The 26,345-nt window shown below is 44.2% G+C and overlaps 1 protein-coding gene across 7 annotated transcripts in view; it reads left to right on the top strand.

Moving 5' to 3' along the window:
- The window catches only part of PEX5L (peroxisomal biogenesis factor 5 like), a 190,436-nt gene extending 165,011 nt beyond the window's left edge, over positions 1-25,425 (top strand). For all 7 annotated transcript variants that reach the window (XM_081862473.1, XM_081862471.1, XM_081862470.1 and 4 more), the window contains 8 exons: positions 2,279-2,374; positions 12,320-12,436; positions 13,298-13,441; positions 16,478-16,548; positions 18,361-18,558; positions 21,416-21,581; positions 21,996-22,153; positions 24,111-25,425. In XM_081862473.1, the coding sequence (XP_081718599.1) occupies positions 2,279-2,374; positions 12,320-12,436; positions 13,298-13,441; positions 16,478-16,548; positions 18,361-18,558; positions 21,416-21,581; positions 21,996-22,153; positions 24,111-24,315 (1,155 nt within the window). In that variant the 3' untranslated portion in view covers positions 24,316-25,425. The remainder of the gene's footprint in view (positions 1-2,278; positions 2,375-12,319; positions 12,437-13,297; positions 13,442-16,477; positions 16,549-18,360; positions 18,559-21,415; positions 21,582-21,995; positions 22,154-24,110) is intronic.
- The last annotated feature ends 920 nt before the right edge of the window (positions 25,426-26,345 follow it).

Below are 26,345 nucleotides of genomic sequence, written 5' to 3'. Positions count from 1 at the left end.
CAGAAAAGTTTTAGTTCGGTATTCTGAGTGTTACCAGCTGCTGGGCTGAAGTATAGGGTCAACAACTAAATCAGGGACCACACACAAGGAACATGATCTCTGCCGGACATAATTTCAGCAAGTGAAGCTATGATTCTAGTATTTCCATACTAGAAAACATTGCTTAATTTGTGCCAGGCACACAACTGTTAAAGGCACAAGGCATCATTCAATTAGTTCCTATTTGTATACTTTTCAGCTGCAGGGAAGATACAGGAAATTCCTCCTATCCCTTCCTTCTGATTGCTTAGCAATAATGACTAAGTGGTTAAGTACCCTTAGCAACAGCAGCACCTCTGGATCTGCCTAATAAACCTTGGAACACCTCACTATGCTTTATAACTTATAGGAGTCCAGTTGTCTTACTTTTCTTTATTTACTGAAAGCTAAGAGACCAGGCCTCCTACAGGGTGGAGCAGATAAACTTGAAATTGTTCAAAGTTCTACCCCAGAGTAAACCTAATGCACCTTTAGTTCAATGCATTTAAACTTCATTTAAGTGAACAAATTTATTCCAAGCACTTCCAAACATCTACATCGGTTGGTTTTGTCATTTTTTGAAAGGATTATCTGACTGGTAAGAATTGAACAAGTGCATGGCCACGCTAGCTGGGGCTGATGACAGTTGTAGCACAAAATATCTGGAGAGCACCAGGTTGCTGAAACTCTTCTAGATTTTGTAATGGGGTGACAACTGCAGCAGACAGGATAGCAGCTGCAGTAGACAGTCGTTAAATATCAGTGGGCTTCTGTTGAATATTGAGGGCTGAATCACATCATGCATGTTCCCCTCTGCTGAGGGTTTGTTGACTTATTTGTCTGAAAGGAGCTCTCGGGAAATGGCGTCAAGTGAAGATCAGCAATTGAAAATCGCGAAGTAAGCTCTTTATTCAAAGAAACCAAAACAGTGCAGGCTTAGTGATCTCAGCAGCTCTTCCCAGTGTGGCAGTTGTGGGGACTGAAGGTTCTTCCCACAGCTGCCTAAGTCCCCTCCTTTCCAGGGGTTTTTCCAAGCAATTGGAGACTGTGTCTGTGTGCAACCGATCTCTCCTCTGCTCCTTTCATTTCTCTGTGTGTTCTGGGAGACCAGGGGGACGGGGAGCTGGTCACAGCAGGAGGGGGAGATTCCCTCAATTCTTCAGCAGTTTGTCTTCTCTTAGTCTCCCGACTCCCCTCCTCTTCTGCCTCTAGGTTCTGGAGTGCTCTCTGTCCCAGCTTCAGCTTGTTCACTAAACCCTGCTGCCTCTTCAGCTTCCGACATCTCCTTCTCGCAGTCTGCTCCCTCTTCTCCCTCTGACCACATATCGCCATCCCACCACCAACCCCCTGGCTCTGAGCCTTCCTCCCCTGGGGGTTCTCCAGCTGGTACCTCCCACTGCTCCTCTCCAGCCAGTCCATGACATAAGCCTATGATCAGGAGCAAAAGAGTAGCCACACAGAGCTGAAGGTTTTCCTTCTGGGCTAATTACCTACTCACAATCTTCTCTCACAATTTCAGGGTTGGGCCATGGGCAGCTGAGGTGAGCCAGGGACCAGAAGCCTTTGGACATGTCAGTATCAGGAGTTCAGCCTACACTCGAGTAGGACCCTGGCAGAGACACATGCCCAACTGGCATGTTCCCTCCCTCCTGGTCGATCGTTTGGGAGCTTCATAAGTTTTCTTCAGCCCAAACATCACAGCGACCGATGCCAACCGACACCGTCACACTTAGGGATGTGCAGAGTTTGCGCAACTTGCGCGTGACAGACCTCAGCAACTCAGCATGGCTCCTTCTCTCTCTCTAGCATCAGACAGCAAAGAGGAAAAGACAAAGCACAATAGTCGCACTTCATGGAACACAGTAACACAAACATCCTGTCTCCGTCACTTCCCACTCTGTGGAGTCAAAACATACACCGTCATGTGATAGACAACAATCCCATGACTGCAGTCATGGAGCAGGAATTCTAACAGTCAGAACTACAGTTTTATGTGCACTGCATAGAGATTGGTTTTGTTTAAAAAGTTGCTTAAATAAATAATACACTAGAGGACAAAGCAGGAGGCAGGACTGAGGAACAATCCAGATGTCAGGGGTAAACTCCAGTTCCCAGAGGTTTTTTTTTTGTGGGAGAAGCCATTTGCATTAAATATACATTATGGATATATGTCTGGTTGTGCTGGCTCTTAATGCACGACGTTGACTCTCAGCAAATAATGTTCTGTGCTGACTGCATTTTATTTTACTTTTTCTTTTAGGCACGATCAACCAAAGAGCAACGTTGGGGAGGTGCCCTCCTCTCACGAAATCATTCTATGGAGGAGGAATTTGAAAGAGCGAAAGCAGCTGTTGAGGTATTGTTTGACGTTTTGGAAAATGTCCCACCTGAAGTCGATCTAGCAAAGCAGCCTTTTGTTTAATGCAACAAAAGCACAACCTGGCATTGGCAATTTGAGCTAAATGGAGCTAAAGTGATTGTGTTTCCATTGGAAAAATAATGGCGTGATCCTCAGCATGTTTCTCTGTGACATGGTTTCAAGTAGATGCGCTTAGGAGTGCTACCAAAGGGGAGCTTCTAGCATAAACAGTTTAAAGCACAGGAGTGTTCTTGCTAGCCATTCATCTGAGTCTGGGGTAAATATTTAAAAAACATATGTGTAACTAGGTGAGCAAAAGACCTAATTTCAGGTATTTCTCACAGCAGGTTACCAGACCCCCTAATCAGTAGAAGGGTGGTTTCAGACCATTGCAATTTTTCTTTCGGATGCCATCACATTTTACAAAGTTCGGGTTGCACAATTAAAGTTTGGGTGGAGCTTTTGCACAACAAACTTGCTTCCTCCACATATTGTGAAGGAAGTGAAGGAAATAAGTAGCTATCCTATTTTTAAAAGACATCTGAAGGCAGCCGTGTTCAGGGAAGTTTTTAATATTTAACGCTGTATTGTTTTTAATACTTGATTGGGAGCCTCAAACCTCACATGGAGCAATTGTCACCCCCATTTCCAATATGTTTCCCCTTCACTTTCCTTATTACAAAGTCTGCTTTTTTGTAAGCTGGGGAGGTGGGGAGAATTGGTTGTGTAAGAGAACCAAATCAACTATAATTGTGTAACCTCTCTTTGTCAGTATGCGATTAAATCCCACTCGAAAATATCAAGCGTCTGGAAGTGCCCAGAGAGAATGGGCAACGAGAATTGCACAAGCAAGAGAGAACAGGGGGAACGAACCTTACACACACACACATCCATTGAAACATGCACCCAGCCAGTTCAGTGTGAGTCCCTGGTGAGGATCACAAGGTTGATGCAAATAGAGAGACACTCAAATCAGCTGTGCAATTCGGACCCTGGTTATACACACAGGTTTTCCTTGCTGTGTTGGGATATTTGAATCTCACATTCTTTTGTTTCGCATTTACAAAGGGTGCCCTACCCCATGCACACACACCCCAGCACAAAAAATATCAGTCCTGACAACCAATGTCAGACTACAGATCTGCTCCAAATCCTCCCTTGAAATTGAATTTGGGAAGGAGCCTTGAAAGATAAGTTTATTTTGTGTGTGGTCTCAGGAGCTCAGCCAGAAGTCTCTTGTATTAGCAGCATGCAGTAAAACCATTTATCCCAACCAACGGCTGCAAATCTAGGTAAGGAAGAACTGCTGTTCTCTCATTTTTATGCAATTGCATTTGCTTGTTTATCTCCAGCTTGATTCCAAAAGACTGAGAGATGGTGTTGTGGCTCTGTTTTCCCGATCTTCTTCTGCCAATCTGCCTTCAGCCTTTCCTCCAAGATCTTTGCCATTCTATTCACATTCCCCTTGATTGACAGCATCCCTGATACTCCAAAGCTGGGCTTTCTTTTAGCACAACGTGAAATGATTTAGCAGCTTATATGCGGCTCGGGATGAATTTATACTGTACTATTTTCAGGGACCTACGTGGGATCAGAATAATGTCCCTGTTCAATGCAAAAAGGCTGGGCCTGGCCACTAAGAGATCTGGACTGTGCCTAGGGAGACATTTTCAGAAAAGCATAAGGCAAAACCTAGGCAGTTAAGTCAGAGCATTGACTAAGACTAAAACTCTCAGCAATTCGCACAGGCCTTGGGCAGCTGTTTCCATATTCAGAACTGTTTGTGACAGCGCTTCAAGGACTGTACCACTTTAGAATGCAAGTGGGCATGGGATATGTAGCAGACTGACCCCGCTAACTGCCCCCAATTAAATATAGCAGACCCACTGCGTGGTACGACAATTAAATGGATTTCTACAATTTACCACAGGCTATCTTGCCTTGTCTTATGTGAGGGAAACATCAGTTCAGAGTATCTCGGGAAGGAGTTGATCAAAGAAGAACAGTTTTATTTACAAAAAAGATAGAGAGTTGGTTGAAACAAGGTTGGGTGAAGAGATGCGTTCTTTCAGGTAGAAGTTAACTTATAAGTTAACTCCCAGTATGTTTCCAAGCACAATTCAAAGTGTTGGTGCTGACCTTTAAAGCCATAAACAGCCCCGGTCCAGTATACCTGAAGGAGCATCTCCACCCCCATCGTTCTGCCCAGACGCTGAGGTCCAGCACCGAGGGCCTTCTGGCTGTTCCCTCACTGCGAGAAGCCGAGGTTGCAGGGAACGAGGCAGAGGGCCTTCTTGGTAGTGGCACCCGTCCTGTGGAAGGCCCTCCCACCAGATGTCAAAGAGAAAAACAACTACCAGACTTTTAGAAGACATCTGAAGGCAGCTCTGTTTAGGGAAACTTTTAATGTTTAATAGACTATTGTATTTTAATATTCTGTTGGAAGCTGCCCAGAGTGGCTGGGGAAACCCAGCCAGATGGGCGGGGTATAAATAATAGATTATTATTATTATTATTATTATTATTATTATTATTATTATTACTTAAACATAAAGATGTCACAGGCTTAAACACAGTAGTAGATGCACAGCTTTTCTTGAAATTCATTTACTCAGAAATCAGTTGTTACACTTGTTAGGAAACCCTCAAATTTGTTGAGTGGAATTCTGAGGGACTGCATCACCAGCCTCTGGTCTGGCTCTGCTGCCTGTCACTGGGTGTCACATGATTGAAGTACCCGCAATGCCTTTGGAAAAGTAGCTTTTCAGGAAAGGTGGTCTGCATAGCCTTCTCCCTGACATGCTAGCTTTCTGTGTACAATGGCTCTTTGATATTCCCTGCTAAGTTGTGGGTGAACATATCAGACGACACAGCGATTCTTCAAACAGCTCTTGTTTATTCACAGGCCAGAACAGAACTGAACTGAATGGTTCAGCCAGCCTGCTTATATAGAGCTCCACTAGAATGCAACAGTAACCATTTTCTGTAACTATCCAATCACTGAACGTCACTTTCGATCCCTTATTTGCATATGTGGACCTGAACTATCTACAGTATCCCCCTGCTGGCCCAGGGTGAGAACTTCAGTACATAACATTCCCAACAAATATTGAATTGCATGCTGGACCTTGTGCACTGCCTTGTGTTAGTCCTTATTGAATCATCCAAGTGGCACAGCTGGCAGGGAGAAGAGGTGAAAGCATCTAGACCTCATTATGTTCCCAACAGTGTCTTTGGGAACACAATAGGACCTTGAGGCACTGTGGTTCTGCTGGGCTTCACTTTGGAGGCTGCAGAGTTCTTTTTTTTCCCCTGGGAAGCTAACATTTAGGAGGGTGGAACTGATACACACACCTCCAATTTTGGTGGGCAGATCCAAACCCAATCCAGATCAGCCCTATTACTAGTGACATTTATACATTGTCTGTGTTTCAGGGCGGCGTTAAGCATTATTTACACTGCCAGCTCCTAGTAGACTAATGCAGAGTAATGGCGCTTTATGAATCATAAATAAAATAATAAGGTGTTATTGAAGCCATTCCTGCAAAGTGCTTTTAACATTTGAAATGTGCTATATAAATGCTAAGTCTTTTTTCTTATTATTCCTTAAACCCACAATTTGTTTTCTAGTACAGATCATGCGATTTTTGTGGGTTTTCTGGCTATTTAGCAGGAATGGGGAGGAGACTTTATTTCTCTTTTGAATAAAACTCAGGCTTCAAATATGCCTAATGCTGGCAGCTATGCTTTTCAATTATGAAACATTCTGCACAAAGTAAAGAGACTCTTTTTAATAGCATCCTTTCTCTAAAACATTTCACCTAGAGAGATAATTAAGACATATTCATATTATGGCCAGGGGTGGGTGGGGGGGTGGGAGCAAAGCAGCTATTAGATTGGAATGTAATTAAAATACAGCTTACTTAAAATTGGGGTGTAAAATGAAAAGAAGATCAGCTGTATTGAATTGCCACTGCAGTGTGACTGAAAGGGCAATAAGGCTATGATTTGATTGTTTTCTGATGATTAGGCCTACTTAGATTATATCCTCATGCCATCTCAACACACTCGTCAACTGTCCTGATTTGAGCAGGACACCCCAGAATTACAGAGGCCACTTGTGCTTCTGATTAAATCCCAGAATGTCTCATTTTGGCTCTTGCAAGAGGGTGGCCTCAGAAGACACTCATTTTGTGGGGGAAGTGCACTCAACGTGAGCCACCTGGCTCTGTTGAGAATGTAGCCCCCCCCCCCCAAGACACATGTTTTGGAGGACCATGCTTTCATGTGAGTCACATGACTCGCATGGGAGCGTCTCCTCGAAAGATTTTCCTCTGCTGGATGTTGGAGGGCATGTCTCAGCACCTTCACTCGAATTAAGATGGGGAGGCATGTACCCTTTGTCCTACCACCCCCACCCCCAACACACACAAACACTGGCCTGGTTTGCATATGACAATAAACCATGGCTGATTAAACCTTGGCTTAGTGTTATGTGTGATCCCTACTCAGCAGGTTAGCTATGTGTTGTTGTTTTTACTGCTAATGAACCACAGTCTGCAGCTATGGTTTCTTGACTTGTGAACTTTGGTTTGCTTTAGCTATGGCTTGGCTTTACACATGAGTCCAACACTCTTCCTTAACCATAGTTTTTTTGACTATCCTATCCCAGTCATTTGCCACACTACAAATATTTGAAGCAAGAGCAGTTGGAACACAAACCTGTTAGGATATTTCCGTTCGACCTTAAAAGGGAGCAGGATATTTGTGGCACAGCCTGCGTATTTCCTGTTCACAGGATGTTTCTGTTGTGTCTTTGCTTTCATTTCTCTCTCTGTGCCTGAGACATTGAAGCAGGCAGTCATGTTTTCTTTGTTCTGACCAACGCTGAATAAAGTTGTAAATAATGCTCTCCTGCGTGCGTCTTTCGCTGTGTATTATCTGCTGATAGAGCGTGCATCAGCTCTGGAATGTGGCAAGCTATTTCTGGAGCTCATGTCGCTAATTGATTGATACTGCGTTTCTACGGGAGGTCGGTGGACGTCCGGAGACAGCATGGGGGCATGATGGCTTCTGTCTCCCTGGCAGTATCCCAACAAAACCAACCTTGAGAAGCAAGCCATGTGTACTGTGATGATCTGTTGGACGACTTGTGGTAGCAGCTGAACCAGAAATTCTTTGCTTCTTTGAATGCTGATTCTGTGAAACAGACATAATCCAGATAAAAATTGTGGGTAACTGCCCTGATCCATTTGAAAAGAAAAGAAAAATCCAAAAGCAGCAGTATGATAATCCATTTATTAAAACCGAGGAAAATGTCACAAAGTAGTGTGCAAGCTTTCAAGTGCACCAAAACCTTTATCCAGTCTGACTGTTGAGCAAAAAAAGCAGGGGTTGAGGAAGAGAAAATATATTGCTGCGTGTGGTGGAAAAGCTCTGTCTGCAGTTTATAAGTGTTTTAAGATTGAGTGCATGCGGTGTTATGTAGACTTAAACAGGTTAGCCTGTGTCCAAGTGTAACATACATCTTGGGTTATACCAGAGGCAACTGATTTTAATCAAATTTTGCATGATTGTTCCTGAGATCAAGGAGTAGATTTGCATCCATGTTTGGATACAGTTGGACGCCATTTTGAATCAAGGTGGTGGGTTGAACTTATCCAAACGGCATTGATTTTACCCACAGATTTCAAGACTGTGATAGGGGCGTTTTTTGTTCCTTAAAATTCCCATGCAATGCTAAATGCAAAGCAGCTAGTAGTCAATATATTGGCAAAGCTCGACATTAATTGGACGTGACCCAGGCAACTCACCACCTTCAAAGGCTACATACATCACAAGGTCAAGAGGATAATGGATTTATTTGAACATGCTCTTTCTAATTTCAGCAGTTCTATTCCATGCACAAGTCAAGGAGCAGAGATGAATTGAAAAACAGCTCCCCAGCTTTCTTTGGGTACATAGGTTCTAAGGCATATTACTCACGTAGGATCTTTTTTTTTTACCAACTGCTGTATGTTTTCATGAATGGAGAATGGTTTGCTGCACTCCTCCTGCCCCAGATTTATTTGTAAATTTGCATGCAGAGGAGGATGCTTTCAGAAGGGGGCAGCTTTCCCTGCACTCTCATTTCACGGAATTCTCTGTAACAGTTAATTTTTGTTGTCAGCAAAATGCAGGCTAAGCTACATCACGGAGAACAGATGCTGCCTGCAAGATAAAGGTCTTTTGGCTAAAGAAACCCAACTCCAGTGTGTGAGAAGAAACATTAATTATAGAGACCTCGGACCAGTTGCCCTTCTGCGGAGGAGTTGTTTCAGTTAGCTGTTTATTCCTGGATCAAAGAAGAGAAGCGGAATCCAGCTCTAGTGGTGCAGCTTGGATGGAATATCCCTGAAATTAAATCAAAGTTGCCAGTGAATTAGCATAGGCGCGACGGGGATATGCAGATCTAAATGAATTCGTCTTGCCAAGTCTGGACTTTGAGATGGCTCTTGCAGAGCTAGATAGAACTGAAAGTTTCACATGCCATGTGAAAAGAAACCAGGTTATTGATTGTTCATAACTCTAAAGGCTCTGTCCCGACAGTCAAGAAAAACTAGAGATCCTTGTCTATGTTAACATATTATTTTATGTTTACAAAGTATGCCAGCCTTCAGCAACCTGGTGCTATTCAGATGTTTTGGACTATAATTTCCATTTGCCCCAGCCCACTTTAGTTTTAGTCCAGAACTGCTGGAAAACATGAGGCTGGACAAGGCTGAGATACACAGTATAACATCCCCTTGCATCTTATCATATTATGTTGTGTGCATTTTTAAACTCTCTAAGGCTGCATGCACACTATGCCTTTTAAAGCACATTTGAAACAACCCTTTTGCTCCAAAAATTCCAAGCAGCTTTTTTCCACCGCTAATTGCAGCATGGGGACCAAATCCCATCAAGATCAAGGCTGGGGAGGGAAGGAAGCACCTCAGATTACATTTTAAAATAAGCTATTGAATTAATGCACATGGAATTAATGTGCCCTCAGCTGCACTAATAACCAGAGCAAAAGCAAAGTGAAAACATCCCTCCCAGACCGAAAATGTAGCATGATGAATCTTTAAGGGAATCTGGATGTTAGCTGAACCAGCAAAGTGTTTGTGTTGTGGATGCTGGTTGTTGCGATTGCCAAACTTTAATTAGCAAGCAGTTATAATTCTAAGTACCCACAATGCTGATGGATTATTCCTGAGGCTCTGGCTGGTGATTTAAGACAATCCTGTTTATGATTTGCCTTTTTCATTTTGCATCCAGGAGAAGCAGAGCTAAGCAGACAACAGACACAATAACCTCACGTTGTTCCCCAAAGTGCCCACATAAAACTATATTGCTTGGACTTTATTAAGGAGGAAGTGCAGAGAGCATAGTCTGGTTTTATAAAAACTGCTCTTTGATAAGCCCCTGGGAGGACTGTCAGACTGTGAATTCAAACCAAATCATGTTTGCTAGCAGGCGGACAAAGCCTGCCCTGCCTTTATGGTTTGGTAGCGTTCGGAGCTAAATTACCTTTAGATTCTAGATATTTCTTAGGTGTTGCAAAGTCCAAGTTACTTAAGTCTAGCAACTTAGCTGAATTTTAGTAGCAACAGAGACATCACCTTGCCAACAAAGGTCCGTATAGTAAAAGTTATGGTTTTCCCAGTAGTGATGTATGGAAGTGAGAGCTGGACCATAAAGAAGGCTGATTGCCAAAGAATTGATGCTTTTGAATTATGGTGCTGGAGGAGACTCTTGAGAGTCCCATGGACTGCAAGAAGATCAAACCGATCCATTCTGAAGGAAATCAGCCCTGAGTGCTCACTGGAAGGACAGATCCTGAAGCTGAGGCTCCAATACTTTGGCCACCTCATGAGAAGAGAAGACTCCCTGGAAAAGACCCTGATGTTGGGAAAGATTGTGGGCACAAGGAGAAGGGGACGACAGAGGACAAGATGGCTGGACAATGTTCTTGAAGCTACCAGCATGAGTTTGACCAAACTGCGGGAGGCAGTGGAAGACAGGAGTGCCTGGCGTGCTCTGGTCCATGGGGTCATGAAGAGTCGGACACGACTAAACGACTAAACAACAACAACAATTCCTCCCCCTCCCCACTTCTTAGGAATCCTGGGGATTCTACTCCCTCTCATTCCCTTCCCCACTCCCGAAACTCAGGCATACCCTGGCTCACCAAGAACATTAGCAATCAAGGAGAAGGGGGAGAGGAGAAATTCAATTCAGTTCACATTTAACGGTCAAATTTGCACTTCCCGAAATGATACGCAGCCATCCTGCAAATCTCCCATTTCTCCAACCTTTGCAGTGCAGTTCTCCAGCCAAGTAATGTGTTCCAGAATGGGTATACTAGGGTGAGAGAGAACTGCCTTTACCAAAGGCGTCATAGGCTTTGAAGACACTCGAACTCAGGACGCAAGGGAGAAATGTGCTAAGAGGAAGGCACGCTTGGCAAATTCACACCGTGATCAACTCCCACCCGGAAACCAATGTCCCCACTGTGGAAGGTTGTGTGGATCCAGAATTGGCCTCCGCAGTCACTTACGGACTCATTGTTAAAACTGTGTTTATGGAAGTCAATCTTACTCAGCTACGAGTGATCGCCAAAGAAGAAGAAGATACTAGAGTGAAGTGTGCATAAGCATACAAATATTAGCAAAGAGAACATACAAAAAATGCATTATATAGAGCTTTGGGGGGGCAAAGTTGAGGTTTTTTGGCAAAATTGATGTTTTTGAGCTATTTTAAAGAAAAATCAGCAAAAATGCTACTGCCGACATGGGTTGCCATACGTCCGGATTTTGCCGCTTTCTGCCCAGGCACTGCTTCCGACTACATATGTAGTCCAGGCATATGGCAACCCTACGTTATATTAAGGAATATTATTTAGCAGCATTTGCTAAATTTCTTTATATTTGGCCAAATTGCATACAAAAATGTGCACGTTGTGAAAAATTTGCTTTGATGGATTTTCATGAGGACAGTGCAGACAGATTTGGAAATGTGGGTAATTGAATTTAAGACTGGGAAAGTGAGGCACTGAAATTGACAGATTCATACATCCCAGGCTTGAACCGCAAGGCAAAACTAGAGGCGACAAAGACACAGCCTCAGAGCTTGCATTTCATTAAGGTGCATGGAGTGAAAAAAGGTGAAAGCCAGCATTGCATAGTGGCTAGAGCCTTGGGCTGGGACTGGGGTTCAAATCCCCCCTTAGCCATGAAGCTATTGGGGTTACAGTAGGCCAGTCATATTCTCCCTGTCCAACCTACTTCATTCGTAAAGGTTTCCAGAGCAGTTGTTCTGTTACTCTGCTGTTGAAGAAAAATTAAAAAATAGCTTGTGGTGCCTACATTAACAAATTTGTTATGGTATAAACTTTCATTGACTTATGCATGTAACAAAATAGACTGTATGTTCCTTTTTATGGTGCTGCAAGACCTTGTTTTGTTTCTATTTTGTAAGGCTGCAGCGATGAAAAAATGAGGGTGGAGGGGAGAGTCAGATGTGATGTCATGAGCACTGTAGATATAATTTTTTAAAAAATGCATTGGGAAATCATCCATTGGTGACTGTACTGTGTATGCAAATGTTCAGGCTTGGTAATGTTCATTTCTTCATCCCTTGACTGCTCACCTGAAAGACTTCTGCCCTCCCATCAACAGGTAGTTATCAGCATTACTTTGCATTTTTATTTGCCGTTTTAAACAGGTGGCCTGGGATGAACATCCACCAAGATCAGCTGGAGGCATTAGGTATTCAGAGTTTGCAGTTTTGGAAACAGAAAAAAACAAAAACAGAAGATGCTGTGAAGCTGAAAGATGTTTTTCTCTCACGCACACACTTTTTTCTTCCTCTTTTAAATCCTGCTTTCCTTGTTTTCCTTTTGATTTATCCTCTCCCTAGTCAGACACAGAGTTTTGGGATAAGATGCAAGCAGAGTGGGAAGAAATGGCTCGCAGAAACTGGATCTCCGACAGCCAAGAAGCACAAGGCCAAGCGGCCGTCTCCATTAATGAGAAGGTAACGCTGATGTTGTGGAGAGAGGAGGCTTGTAGGGCCGCTGGGTTGCCAGGGGCAACCATGGAAGCTTGACTAGGCCAAAGCCCTTGCCAGTAACTAGAGGAGGGTGAAATAATTTGGCAAATGCCTTTTTAATTTGTTCCAGCTTTTAAGTACCAAGCCAGGGGTGCAGGTTGCCGCCCGCCACATGGCAGTGGTCCCAAGGTGCCTGCTGCCCCTCTCCTCTGTGGCATTTAGTAAGGCAAAGTGAGGGAACTCACAAGACAATGAGGAGATGAGTTGCAGGGCCTTATTCAAAGAGTATGTAATGTGAGCATGAAAAGGATTGAAAAGAGGATGAGTGAGTCCATCAAGTTCCCCAGTTCTGCTGCTGGAAATAACTGCTGTGGCTTGGGCTGATGGGAGTTGTGTTTACAAACATCCGGAGGGCTTCGCCAAGTTGGCGAAGGCTTTATAATATTATTTAATCAACTTTTTATGCTCATGTACAGCAAAAAAAAAAAAAAAAAAAGGCAAGACGGAGGTTCATTCATGTGGTCTGTGGATTTGTGCTTGAACGTGGGAGATGACCTATTCACCGCATTAAATATGTGTATTGATTCTTACTTGTATTAGAAATGAAAGCAGGAATTAAAATGCAATTAAAAATCGCACCCCGTTTCGCACAGGCATTTATTACCATTGCTTTAATAGGCAGAAAGATCATTAAGTTGTCCAACAAGACCTTCATCTGTTTTCAAGTGGTCTGGGGGTGGGAAGTTTGGGAACCACTGGTGCAGGAAATGAGCAATTTAATCCTAGGCTGTTTTCACCTTTTGAGGTACTGTGCCTCAATGTCACCACATTCATTCTCTCTCCTAGGGCTATTATTTTCATACAGAGAACCCCTTCAAAGACTGGCCTGGTGCTTTTGAGGAAGGCCTCAAGAAGCTGAGGGAGGGGGACTTGCCCCTGGCCATCTTATACCTGGAAGCTGCTATTCTCCAAGATCCTCACGACTCCGAGGTATCCGCTCTGGTTAATAGTCTGAAACTGGAATGTGTTGGCTTGAACTTATTTGCTAATAATGGAAATAAAGCCTTTAGCGGTCATGCTTAATATCATGATCGACATGATGTCTCCAGTACTATCAAGCTGGATGGGAATACACCATTGTATTAAAAGGGGAAAGTTTACAAATTAAGGATAAACCCACATTTCACATCCAGTACAAAGCCTGCAATATATATTTGGTTGCATCAGATGTTGTAATCGGCGTAATTTGACCAGGAGTCATGGGAAGACTGGATGAGAGCCAACAAACTAAAGGTCAATCCAGATAAGACTGGATGGGAGGTTGCCTGCTCTTGTTAGCATTGCACTCCCTCTGAAGGAGCGGGTACACAGCTTAGGGGTACTCCTGGATCCTTTGCTGTCACTTGCGGCTCAGGGGGTCTCAGTGGCATGGAGTGCCTTCTATTGGTTTTGGCTGGTGGCCCAGCTGTGCCCCTATCTGGACAGGGATAGCCTAACTTCTGTTGTCTATGGTTTGTTTTTGTTTGTTGTGTATTTTGTGTTGTGAACTGCCCTGTGATATTTGGATGAAGGGCAGGATACAAATTTAGTAAATTTAAATAATATGCATTGGCATTCTGCCAGCTTTTGAAGATGCACCTTTGAGCTCTCAACCGAAGTCTCCTGTTTTAATTTTCTGCTGTTTTAAGGGGACTGCTTTACTAAAAGTTTCACTTACGAGTGTTTGTACTTTAATGTTTCTGTAACTAATTTTATACTTTGTAAACAGTTTGAAAGCCTAGTTGGGCAATAAGTGGTGTGTTGTTGTTGTTGTTGTTGTTGTTACAGTGGTACCTTGGTTCTCGAACTTAATCCATTCCGGGAGTCCGTTTGACTCCCAAAACAATTCAAAAACCAAGACGCAGCTTCCGATTGGCCGCAGGAACTTCCTGCACTCAAGCGGAGGCCGCGTTGGACGTTTGGCTTCTGAAAAATGTTCACAAACCAAAACACTTCCAGGTTTGTGGCAATCGGGAGCCGATTTGTTCAACAACTAAGCCATTTGGGAACCAAGGTACCACTAATAATAATAATAATACCTTTATTGTCATTGTACAACCTGTGTATAATGAAATTAAACCACTGTGTTGTTGTTGTTGTTGTTGTTGTTGTTAATTTCTATGTCACACTTAGGTATTTCTGATTTGTTCCCTGGCCACTAGCTGTATGGATGTCTGTAGGGCACAATGAAAATCCCCCAAATTATATTTTCAACTCTTGCTTGCATTTCTTTGGTTTTTCTGGACTGTACTTTTGTAAAATGACTTGCAAAGCAACTTTTTATTATTATTATTCCTTCTTTATTAAATTTGTATACCACCCTTCATCCTAAGATCACAGGGTGGTTCACAACATAAAAATTCAAAATGAGAACACAAAATACATAAGGAAACAAACACACACCAATAACCCTCCTCCCACAAACCCAGTTAAAGGGGTGTCAAGTTGTGGGTGAACATATCAGACGACACAGTGATTCTTCAAACAGCTCTTGTTTATTCACGGGCCAGATCAGAACTGGACTGAAGGGTTCAGCCAGCTGGCTTATATAGAGCTCCACTAGAACGCAACAGTAACCACTTTCTGTAACTATCCAATCACTGAACGTCACTTTCAATCCCTTATTTGCATATGTGGACCTGAGTAAAAACTATCTACAGTATCCCCCTGCTGGCCCAGGGTGAGAACTTCAGTACATAACAAGGGGCATAGAATCTTAATCAGCCAGAGGCCTGGTTAAAGAGAAACAGTTTCACCTGGTCCCTAAAGATATGCAATGAAGGTGCCAGATAAGCCTCCCTGGAGAGAGCATTCCACAAATCAGGAGCCACGGCAGAAAAGGTCCGTTCTCATGTTGCCACCCTCTGGACCTCTCATGAAGGAAGCACATAAAGAAGGACCTCAGGTTATGACTGCAGTGTCAGTGTGGTTCATATGGGGAGAGGAAGGCCTTGAAAGAAAATATTATGAAAATGATATACCGGTGGTACATGACCCCAGTCAAGCTTGCTAAGATATACCACCTGTCTGATAATAAGTGTTGGAAGTGTAAAGAGGCGGAAGGGACATTCTTTCACCTCTGGTGGACATGTCCGAAAGTGAAGGCCTTTTGGGAAATGATCTATAATGAGTTTAAAAAGGTACTTAGATATACCTTACCCAAGAAACCGGAGGCCTTCCTTCTGGGCATTGTAGACCAGAATGTGTTAAAGAAGGATAGAACTTTTTTTATGTATGCTACAACAGCAGCAAGAATTCTCATCGCAAAGTGTTGGAAGACACAAGATTTACCCACACTGGAGGAATGGCAGACGCAGTTGATGGACTATATGGAACTGGCTGAAATGACTGGCAGAATCCGAGACTTGGGAGAAGAAACAATGGAAGAGGACTGGAAAAAATTCAAGGACTATTTGCAAAAACATTACAAGTTGTATGAATGTTAAGAAAATGCACTTTTTAGGAAATACTAGCCCCAGCAATTGCAATTAGGTGAAATGAAAACTAAGGTACAAGAAGTTAGAGGTGGAATTAAGAAAAATTTTTATTGCATTATGTTTTAATTAAAATACATAAGATTAGGGTTATAATAATTTCGATCTTGGTAACATGATGAATTGAAAGATACAATAAGTAATGAAATAAGATAATAAATAGTTGAAGATTTTGTATTATGAACATTGGGTTATAAATATGTTGAAATGGGTAACATGACAAAATGAAAGATACAATAAGTGATGAAATAAGATAACAAAATGCTGAAGTTGGTACTATAAATAATGCAGATTCGGGAAGATGTGGGGAAGTCCAAAAGATTCTGTAAAAGAAATATGAATTATGAAACTTTTGTACTTTATCTTTTTTCCTTTTCTTATTCTGTAAAACCAATAAAAATATTTTAAAAAAAAAACATATGGGGAGAGGAAGTCCTTGAGGTATTGCAGTCCTTTCGATGCACAGCTGTATCTTACCATTTTTATGTTGCAGGCCTGGCAGTACCTTGGGACAACACAAGCTGAGAATGAAAATGAGCAGGGAGCAATTGTTGCACTCCAAAGGTAATGGTGTTAATTGCTTCATAGAGAATCTCAGCTATAATTTTTAAAAATAATAGTAATGAAGAAGTCAAGTTTCTAGTCCATAAGGCAGTGAAGCCACACTTTGAAGACTGACCACAATGCCTGGTCCTTGCCCCTCCCCATCAAAACAAATTATGCAAAGTATATGTAAGTTTGCTTTAATTTGCAGCGGTGTGAAACCGTGGTGTGCCGAATTTGAGCCCCCTTGGTGCAGAAACAATTATTATTAATATTTAAGCTCACACAGCGCAGAGGCTTATGTATCCTTAAAGGGATCTGCAAAACTTAATCCGGTATGTTATTGAATCAAGCAAATGGGAACGTGGGAAAAGGCAATGTCGTCCGGCAAACACAACCAAGGAACTCTGCAAACAGGAGGCCTGCTTGGTATTCCTGGCACTTGCGCACTTCCTAAAAGTTTATCTCTTCATTAGAAGTGCTCCTTAATTGAGCTAAACTCAACCCGACAGCCGCATGTTAAGTATATGGTGATCGTTTCTGCCGCTGCCTCTGTTCCAGTACTAGGCAGATAACAGTCGTGCCACATTTTCTAATGCTAGTTATTATTCTCTGCTTGTGCTCAGAAAGTTAGCTGCGTCATATTCATTTTCCCCTCACACTGAGTATATTCTCTCCAAACCTAATGATATTAGCTGTGTTAATAACCTAATCCGTTTATCTAACAATGCTTCCATTACTGTAGCCCTTTCACAGGTTCCCTCCTGGCATACAATAAATAAACTGGTGGGGGGAGGGGTGGGAAGCAACCATGCGCATGAATCCTGCACCCCTACAACCACCAAAAAAACCTTCCATTTACGAAGGGGGCTTGTAGGCTTGTGCCACACTGGATACAACCCTGCTGAGTTTGTAATGTTTTGTATTCTATCCAGTGCTTTTTTTGCTACAAAAAGAGGTGCCGGAATTCACCATGAATGCCTCCCTTGTTCATATATATTAAGTGTATATATATATATAGTTTCAATGATTTTAACATATACAGTCAAAACACAATTCTGTCTTTTTTTCTTATTTTTGTCAACTTCTCACCCCTTTTCCCGTTGAGCTATTGTTTCTCCCTTTCTACTGCACCCTATCTTCTATCTATCATATCATAGCCACAATATTATAATTGCCTCACTTGTTCTCTTATAATGGCAATGGTGCCTACCTGAGAGGTTCCAGAACGGGGTTCCGACAAATTCTGGCGGGGGGGGGGAGCCCTGGTTCCATCTTATTTTACTGTATACCACTTTTGGTTGTGAAGTGGTTTATAAATCTACAAACAAAGCCATCCCACCATCCATGCCAGGCTGGATAGTCATATCATTTGACCTTAAGATGCCCAAGTTGGACCCCAATGAATTGCTAGGATGCATCTTCTGATTCCAGTGGTGATGCTGAGGTCAGCAGTTGTTATGTGAACTTCACTGCCTGCCAATAGAGGTGGTTTTTAAGAACCAAGGATAAATGGTTAAGCCAAGTCTGAAATCCTATGTATACTTGACAGGGCAATCCTAATTATGTCTACTCAGTCCTACTGAAGTCCATGCACCTTACTCCCAGCTAAGTGGGGTTAGGATTGCAGCCAAAGTCTGCAGACTGGGACTTTGCTGCCAAGTAAACCTGCATTGTTAATTATAAACAAACCAAAAAATAATAAATGTCTAAATATTTTGTTAGCAAAGTCCTTTGTTGGCTGAGCTTAAGTGTTGCATTTCAAATTATCAGGCCTTATGCCAACGCATCAAGAAGGATCTAACTAATATGGGTTTCCGCTATTCTGTTCAGGTGCCTAGAGCTCCAGCCAAACAACTTGAAAGCCTTGATGGCCTTGGCTGTGAGCTTTACAAACACCAGCCACCAGCAGGAGGCTTATGAAGCGCTAAGAAACTGGATCAAGCAGAATCCTAAATACAAGTACATCGCCAGGAGTAAAAAAGGATCCCCGGCACTTACCAGGAGAATGTCCAAGGCAGCAGAAGAAAGGTAACAGAAGGTCTGATAAACAGGCATTATGAAATAGATTTGGGAGTTCTTAAAAGCAGTCACAGTAATTTAAGAAAGTCATGTGGTCTCCTTCAGATGTTACAGCCCTGTTTAGGGAAGCTTTTAATATTTGATGAATTATTGTCTTTTAATATTTCGCGGGTGGCGCTGTAGGTTAAACCACAGAGTCTAGGACTTGCTGATCGAAAGGTCGCGGTTCGAATCCCTGCGACGGGGTGAGCTCCCGTTGTTCGGTCCCAGCTCCTGCCCACCTAGCAGTTCGAAAGCACCTCAAAGTGCGAGTAGATAAATAGGGACCGCTCTCCAACGGGAAGGTAAACGGCCTTTTACGTGTGCTGCGCTGGTGCTGGCTCGCCAGCTGTGGCTTAGTCACGCTGGCCACGTGTCTTCAGACAAGCGCCGGCTCCCGGCCTCTTGAGCAAGATGAGCGCGCAACCCCAGAGTCGGTCACGACTGGACCTGTTGGTCAGGGGTACCTTTACCTTTACCTTTAATATTTTGTTGGAAGCCACCCAGAGTGGCTGGGGAAACCCAGGTGTTGTTGGACTACAACTTAAATGGCTCAGGACCGCAATACCCCAAGGATTGCCTCTCCCCCTATGAACCTACCCAGACCCCAAGATCATCCTCTGAGGCCCTTCTTCATGTGCCTCCTCCACAAGAGGTCTGGAGGGTGGCAACACAAGAACGGGCCTTTTCTGCGGTGGCTCCCTTTTTGTGGAATGATCTCCCCAGGGAGGTTTGACTGGTGCCTTCATTATACACCTTTAGGCACCGTGCAAAAACATTCCTTTTCAACCGGCCTTGGGCTGATTGACATCCCTTTTGAACATGTTGTGGGAGGGGGGATTTGGGGTTTGTTGTTATTCTTATTTTTACTATGCATTTTGTGGGGTTTTTAATGTTGTAAACTGCCCTGAGATCTGCAGATGATGGGAGGCATACTAATAATACTAACAATTACTGTAATTCGCTCTGCGCGGGGCTGCCCTTGAAGCTGTCCCAGAAACTCCAGTGGGTGCAGAATGCTGCAGCGAGGCTCCTCACAGGGTCTCTGTCATGGGAGCATATTCACCCAATGCTTTTCCAGCTGCACTGGCTCCCGGTGGAGTACAGGGTCAGATTTAAGGTGCTAGTTTTGACCTTTAAAGCCCTTCACGGCCTAGGACCCTTGTACCTACGGGACCGCCTCTCCCAGTATGCCCCACGGAGAGCCTCAAGGGCCATAAATAGCAACACCCTAGTGGTCTCGGGCCCTAAGGAAGTTAGATTAGCCTCAACCAGAGCCAGGGCCTTTTCAGCACTGGCTCCAGCCTGGTGGAACACTCTCCCTCATGAGACCAGGGCCCTGAGGGATCTGATTTCTTTCCACAGGGCCTGTAAGACAGAGTTGTTCCACCTGGCCTTTGGCTTGGAGCCAATTTGATTCCCGCCCCTCCCCCTCCCCCTCTTTCTTTTTTCTTTTTCCTTTCTCCTCCTGTGATGAGGCTGCATTTTAATATTTTAATGTTGTATTTTAATCTTGTTTTTAAGTTGTATTCATTCAACTTGTTTTTATTATTGCTTGTTAGCTGCCCTGAGCCCGGCCTTGGCTGGGGAGGACAGGGTATAAATAAATTATTATTATTATTATTATTATTATTATTATTATTATTATTATTATTATTTTACTAATACAACTTCCATCAATGATGGCACTTGGGGTCTCAGATTTCAGCGGCGTCCTGTGCAGTGCCAAAATTCACCCTCACCTTCCATTCTGCATCATAGTTGTGGCACCCCAAAGGCTCTGCACCCAATGTGACCGACTTCGTCCCATTACCCTATATCTACCTCTGCTTCCATCACCCATAGCCAGCAGGGGGAGCAGTCAGGGATGATGGGAGCGGTAGTCCAACAACATCTGGAAACCCAAGATTGAGAAAGACTGTCCTAGGCCATTGGCCATATTGGCTGGGACTGATGGAAATTCTACTCCAACATACATCAGGCACAACTTTGACTAACCCTGAAGTTCATGCTTCCCCTGCAGTGTGAACTCGACTTCACAACTTGTCCATCCATGCAATGTGAATGCTAGACTAGTGCTCTGTGCTACTTCTCCCCTTGCATGTCAGTTGACTATATCTTTGGGTTTTTCATGAGAGGGTTATGTATGCAGATTCTTGTTCATCCTTTGCTTTACACAATCACACACTTGTCAGTAGTTATAACATGGTTTCACAGACTGAGGGAGGAGGGGAGCTGTCACGCTGATGTCATGGACGCTAGCCCATAGGTGCCCACCAAAACCAGCATTTCCCTGTTCAGTCTGACATATCAGAACCTGTAGAACTGGTTTCAGTAGGGTTCACACACACCCAAGGCAAAAAGAATGGACCATATGATTTGAGGGCCCGGATGGCCATTTCACAAACCCTAGGTAAAGGTAAAGGGACCCCTGACCATTAGGTCCAGTCGTGATCAACTCTGGGGTTGTGGCGCTCATCTCACTTTATTGGCAGAGGGAGCTGGTGTTTGTCCGCAGACAGCTTCCTGGTCATGTGGCCAGCATGACTAAGCTGCTTTTGGCGAACCAGAGCAGCACACGGAAACGCCGTTTACCTTCCCGCTGGAGCGGTTCCTATTGATCTACTTGCACTTTGACGTGCTTTTGAACTGCTAGGTTGGCAGGAGCAGGGACCGAGCAACGGGAGCTCACCCCGTTGCGGGGATTCGAACCACCGACCTTCTGATCGTCAAGCCCTAGGCTCTGTGGTTTATCCCACAGCACCACCCGCGTCCCTAGACCGCTCTTAAAATGTTACACTTGCCTTGTGCTGCTCTCTTCTTCCAGTTCACTGCTGGAAGAGGTGAAGGAGCTATACCTGGAAGGAGCCCATCAGAACGGGGAGATGATAGACCCGGACTTACAAACAGGACTCGGCGTGCTCTTCCACCTGAACGGAGAATTCAACAGAGCAATAGATGCATTCAGCGCTGCCCTCACAGTTCGGCCCGAGGTAAGTTTTACACTTTTGCATTAACGGGCTTTTGACACTCTCCTCTTCTGTCTGTTCTTAAAGTTGGGCCTGCATTAATGAGCTGTCACTCCTGCCATTAATACTCTGGTGCCTGAAATAGAAATCTTAATTGCAAGGAGAGAGCCCCATTTTCAAGAAGTTCTATTCCTGCCCCATTTCTGACTAGCCTGCAAATGAATCAAAGTTGTTTTATAGGGAGTTATCCATAGCTATGAGACATGTTCTCATGTTCTATGCCAGTTAATGGAGAAGGCAATTAATTCCAATCCCACCCCCTTCACCCTCCACTCCACCAGTCATTAATTTGAGGCTGCTGGCAAAGAGAGAGAGAGAGAGAAAGCTATATGTGCAAGGATTGCACCAATACTAGAAAGCTGTCGTTGTGTTTGTCAGGATTATTCATTGTGGAACCGTCTCGGTGCAACCTTAGCAAATGGAGATCGGAGTGAGGAAGCCGTAGAAGCTTACACGAGAGCACTGGAAATCCAGCCTGGCTTCATCAGGTCCAGGTACAATTTAGGAATAAGCTGCATCAACCTTGGAGCATACAGGTGAGAACAGTTCAGCCACCCTTTACATGTAAGAGCCGGTTCTTCCCATAATTCTATAGTGGGACCATGAAATGGAGTCTAGAATGGGGCCATGCAAACTGGAGGAGGGTTGATTTCCAATGGCTGGAGTTGCTAGGTAACCAGGAGCAGAGAAAGGACCACCCAATTGGTGTCTACCCTTTATGGTCTCGTGTATACCGTTAATGTTTGCCACTTGGGGACACAAGTTGCTTTATTTCCACCTACACCAGGGGTGGGGAACCTGTGGCCCTCCAGATGTTGTTGGATAGACTTCTCTCCCATCAGCCTCAGTCAGCATAGCCAATAGTCAGGAGTGATGGGAGCTGTCTTCAAACAACTTCTGGAGGTCCACAGGTTCCACATCCTGGTCCTACAGCCCACCTGCCATGCTGATGACCGTTTTGCTAGCTTATGGCTCAAAGACTGATGTCTAAAGAAGGAATGGGGATGTGTTCTTAGCCCTTTTCTTTCTTTTTTTAAAATAATTTTTATTAACCAGCCAATCAAATCAAATTAAATCACATCACATAAATTCCGAATTACAAAGCCGAATTTTAAATTTTGTTGGGGGGACCCATATTTCAAGATCCGAAGGGGGATTCTGATCATCTTCTTGCTACTGCATTAATGTCCAAATCAATCCAAATCAGTCCAAACAGAGTTCATAATTCTATCCAGTCTTATCTTGCTGTTTCCACATCACATCTTGTTCATATATTTTCTCTTTTTTCTTTATGATCTCTTCTGATAGTCTCCTTAAGCCGATAAACACCAATAATAATCCTGTGTGAATTTTCCGTTCTTCCAATCCTCAAATCGAGATGGTTTCCATATATCATCACCTTCATAGATAGCAGCGCTCTTTCCCAGTGGCGTAGCGTGGGGGGTGCAGGGGGGGCCAGCCGCACCGGGCGCAACATCTGGGGGTTAGGGTTAGGGGGCGCAAATCCACGGGTTAGGGGGCGCAAATCCACGGGTTAGGGGATGCAAATTACTTGCCTTGCCCCGGGTGCTGACAACCCACGCTACGCCACTGCTCTTTCCATCATTAATTACAGAACTGTCATTCTTAAGTCCCACTGAGGAGTTTCACCCACAATTAGCAGTCTTTACTCCCCCTCCTTCCTTGAGAAATGTGCATTCCTTCATCCAAATTGTTTCTTTTGAAGTTCTTGCTGCTAGTAGCGCGGATCAGGGACGGCATCCAGGAGTGCCGGAATCCCACAGGAGGGCTTTGTGCCTAGTGCCCCCATCCCCACAAATTCGGGGGTGGTATAGGCCACAGCAGGCAAAGGCAGTCCCCCCCCCAACATCCTGGGGGGGTAGGGAGGCTAATTACTCCCATCATAGCCTCCAAATTACCTCGTGTGGGTCGGAGAGATGTTATTGTCAGCCATCTTCCGATGCGCCCCCTAGTGGCCCCCTCGCCCTTTTCTGAATACTTGTAAAAATGAGCTCAAATGACACAACTCATGAAGGCCATGGGAAATGGGAGGTCATGCATCACCCTCAGAAAAAATGGCCTTTCCCCCAAGCAGTTTCAAGGGGCTTCTCATTTTCATAACATGCCATTGCCCTGCAAAGCTGGTAGGCCAGAGTGTACTAGGTCTCCCTTGGTGGAAGAAAGGTGTCTTAAACTCAAAATGCATGGGATGGCAATTTCTTAGATTTATTGACAGTGGCAGGGCTCTGGATATTTGCAAGTGATTGACCAGATATTAGATATTAGACTGTAACTTCCATTGGCCACATTGGGTGGGGCTGATGAGCCAGAGCAATTTTGTTTTAAAGGGATTGCATTACCTGAGGTGATTCTGGAAAGAAGTGTAGAAAAATGAGATTGCTGAATATGATTCATGACAAATTGCTGCTTCAGATTCTTGTTCTGCAGAAGTGTTGGCCCCAATTTTTACACATCTTCTCTTCTACCCAACAGAGAGGCAGTCAGCAATTTCCTCACAGCTCTCAATTTGCAACGAAAGAGCCGGAATCAGCAGCAGGTTCCTCACCCTGCAATTTCAGGTAATATCTGGGCAGCTCTCCGGATTGCTTTGTCTATGATGGACCAGCCAGAACTTTTCCAGGCCGCTAATGTGGGCGATCTGGACGTCCTACTAAAAGCTTTCAACATCGAACCCTGATGCACACAGGGAGAGAGAAAGACTCACACAGAGAGACACTTAACCAAGCCCTCAAAAGAAAAAAGAAAGCCCAACCCATCTAGTTCTAAACAGAAATAGAAATATCTTTGAATTCCCTGCTTGGACTGAGAAAGGCAACACGGACACTTTGCAGCAGAAAGGGTTCTGTGGGATGCCACCAGATCTCCAGAAAATTAAAAGCACAAAACCTTGTAAATATCACCTTGCTCAAGTCCACATGGGAACAACAGCTACTATGGTGCATAGGGGAACTGGACAAAACAACTTCACCTGGATATTCCTTATGACATGTACTTGTACAAAGAAAATGGGTTTTGATTATCATGCTACCATGTGCATTAGAGCACAGGAAAGGTGTTGGGTAGCGTTTCCTAAGGAGCTCCTCTGCCCCTCAAATACAGCCAGCGGAGGTGAGGATGGCTGGTTTCTCACTTCCATCTTCCAGAGTTCCTTTCCCACATCTGCGGCCATCCATATGTAAACGCTGGAGTAGCTGCGCTTTCCTCACCATTAGCAACCATCTACAGCTGAAACGTTAATTGGATTTTGATTCTGGAGTCTGGATCCCGTGAAGCCCTCCAAAGCAGAGATCTCATAAGATCCGAGAAGTCTACGCATGGAGAATTTGAAGGTTGAATCATAGGCTGTAGGGGATGGGTTGTGCAAACAGAGGGCCATTTCTAATGCTGCAGCACTGCTGATGCAGAGGGTTTCTGTATGTGCAGCAGAACTTCCTCTCCCTCTCCTGTTCTCTCCAGCCTCCTGGGTGCCCTCAAAACCAGCTCTAGATGGTTTGGGAACCCTCTGGAGCCGATGTTGAGGGTGCATGGGGAGAGGAGAGGAAACGGAAGTTCCATTACACCAGTGGAACGGTTCTGGCGCAGCATTAAATACAGCTGCTAAGTTGCAATTTGCACTTGAGGGTTTTTTGGGGGGGTATGCATGGGTAGGGCTGGCCCCAACTGTTTGGGCATCCTGGATGAGTACCTGGGTGCACCGCAAACACCTTCCTGAATCCACAAATTGTCTCTCAAAACCCCATGCCCCTTTTTCTAAGAGAGGTAAACCTGTTGCTAAGAATGTAGCCTACCAACGTCTGTTTTCAGTGATTCTGCAGGGATGTTGCGGTTGAAATTGTGAGTTGGTACCTAGCAGTGCAGGAATGTACCTGAAATCACTTCCCAAGCAGTCAGGGAGTGTTTTGTGCAGTTGCTAGGTAGCTGCCACACAGGTTTCTTTCCCCTCCATCAAGCAAGCAGGCACTGTTAGCGGGTGATGGCAGAGTGTTCAGCAGCTGGCTGCCCAGTGCTCTGGTCAGAGGTCCACTGTGTCCACCGAGTGTTGTTTTGAGCAGAGCTCGCAACAGGACCATGATCAATGGGTTCATTTGCACTTTAATCTAGCTTTTCTGTTTTTATTTCTAAAGGGGGGGGGAGAAAAAAATATAATATACTTTTTACACATTTGGAGAGAAATATGCAGTTTCAGCCATGCTGGCAAAGGACCAATAAGGAACTTGACACAAGACGCAGCTTCCTTCCAGGCTGTTTAAAAAATGCAAATAGGAGCCATAAATTACAATCAAGACATGGGAGAGGATATAGCACGGGTGTTAATGGGAGGCAAATGTCAGCAATCGAAGGACAGACATCTGGTCCCTCGCCCTTTTGGAAGAAAACAAGCAGATGGGCTTGCAGCCCCTGGTCTAGCAAAAGTGCTTCAGCTGATGCTGAACTATTTTGAGAAGGGATGGCAAAATTCTCCACTCTCCTTGACGGTACACGATCAGCTCCAAAATCTTCAAACTCGGTGCTTGAAGGAATTAAAAAATCCACTCAAGGTCACCAGGAAGTGAGCGAGCCCCATTAAAATGAATGGGATTCACACTCGAGCAGAGGAAGCTCTTGATTTCAGTGGGGCTTACACGGAAGAAATGTCCTGATCCACTGGGTCCCAAGGAAATAAAGTGCCCTTTAATTCCAGTTGATTTCAGAAGTAGACAAAATGCT

Source organism: Podarcis erhardii, assembly GCF_964252035.2.
Source record: "Podarcis erhardii genome assembly, chromosome: 5".
NCBI lineage: Eukaryota > Metazoa > Chordata > Lepidosauria > Squamata > Lacertidae > Podarcis > Podarcis erhardii.
The sequence above is the reverse complement of the archived record's forward strand: the minus strand, read 5'-3'. Positions and strand labels throughout refer to the sequence as shown.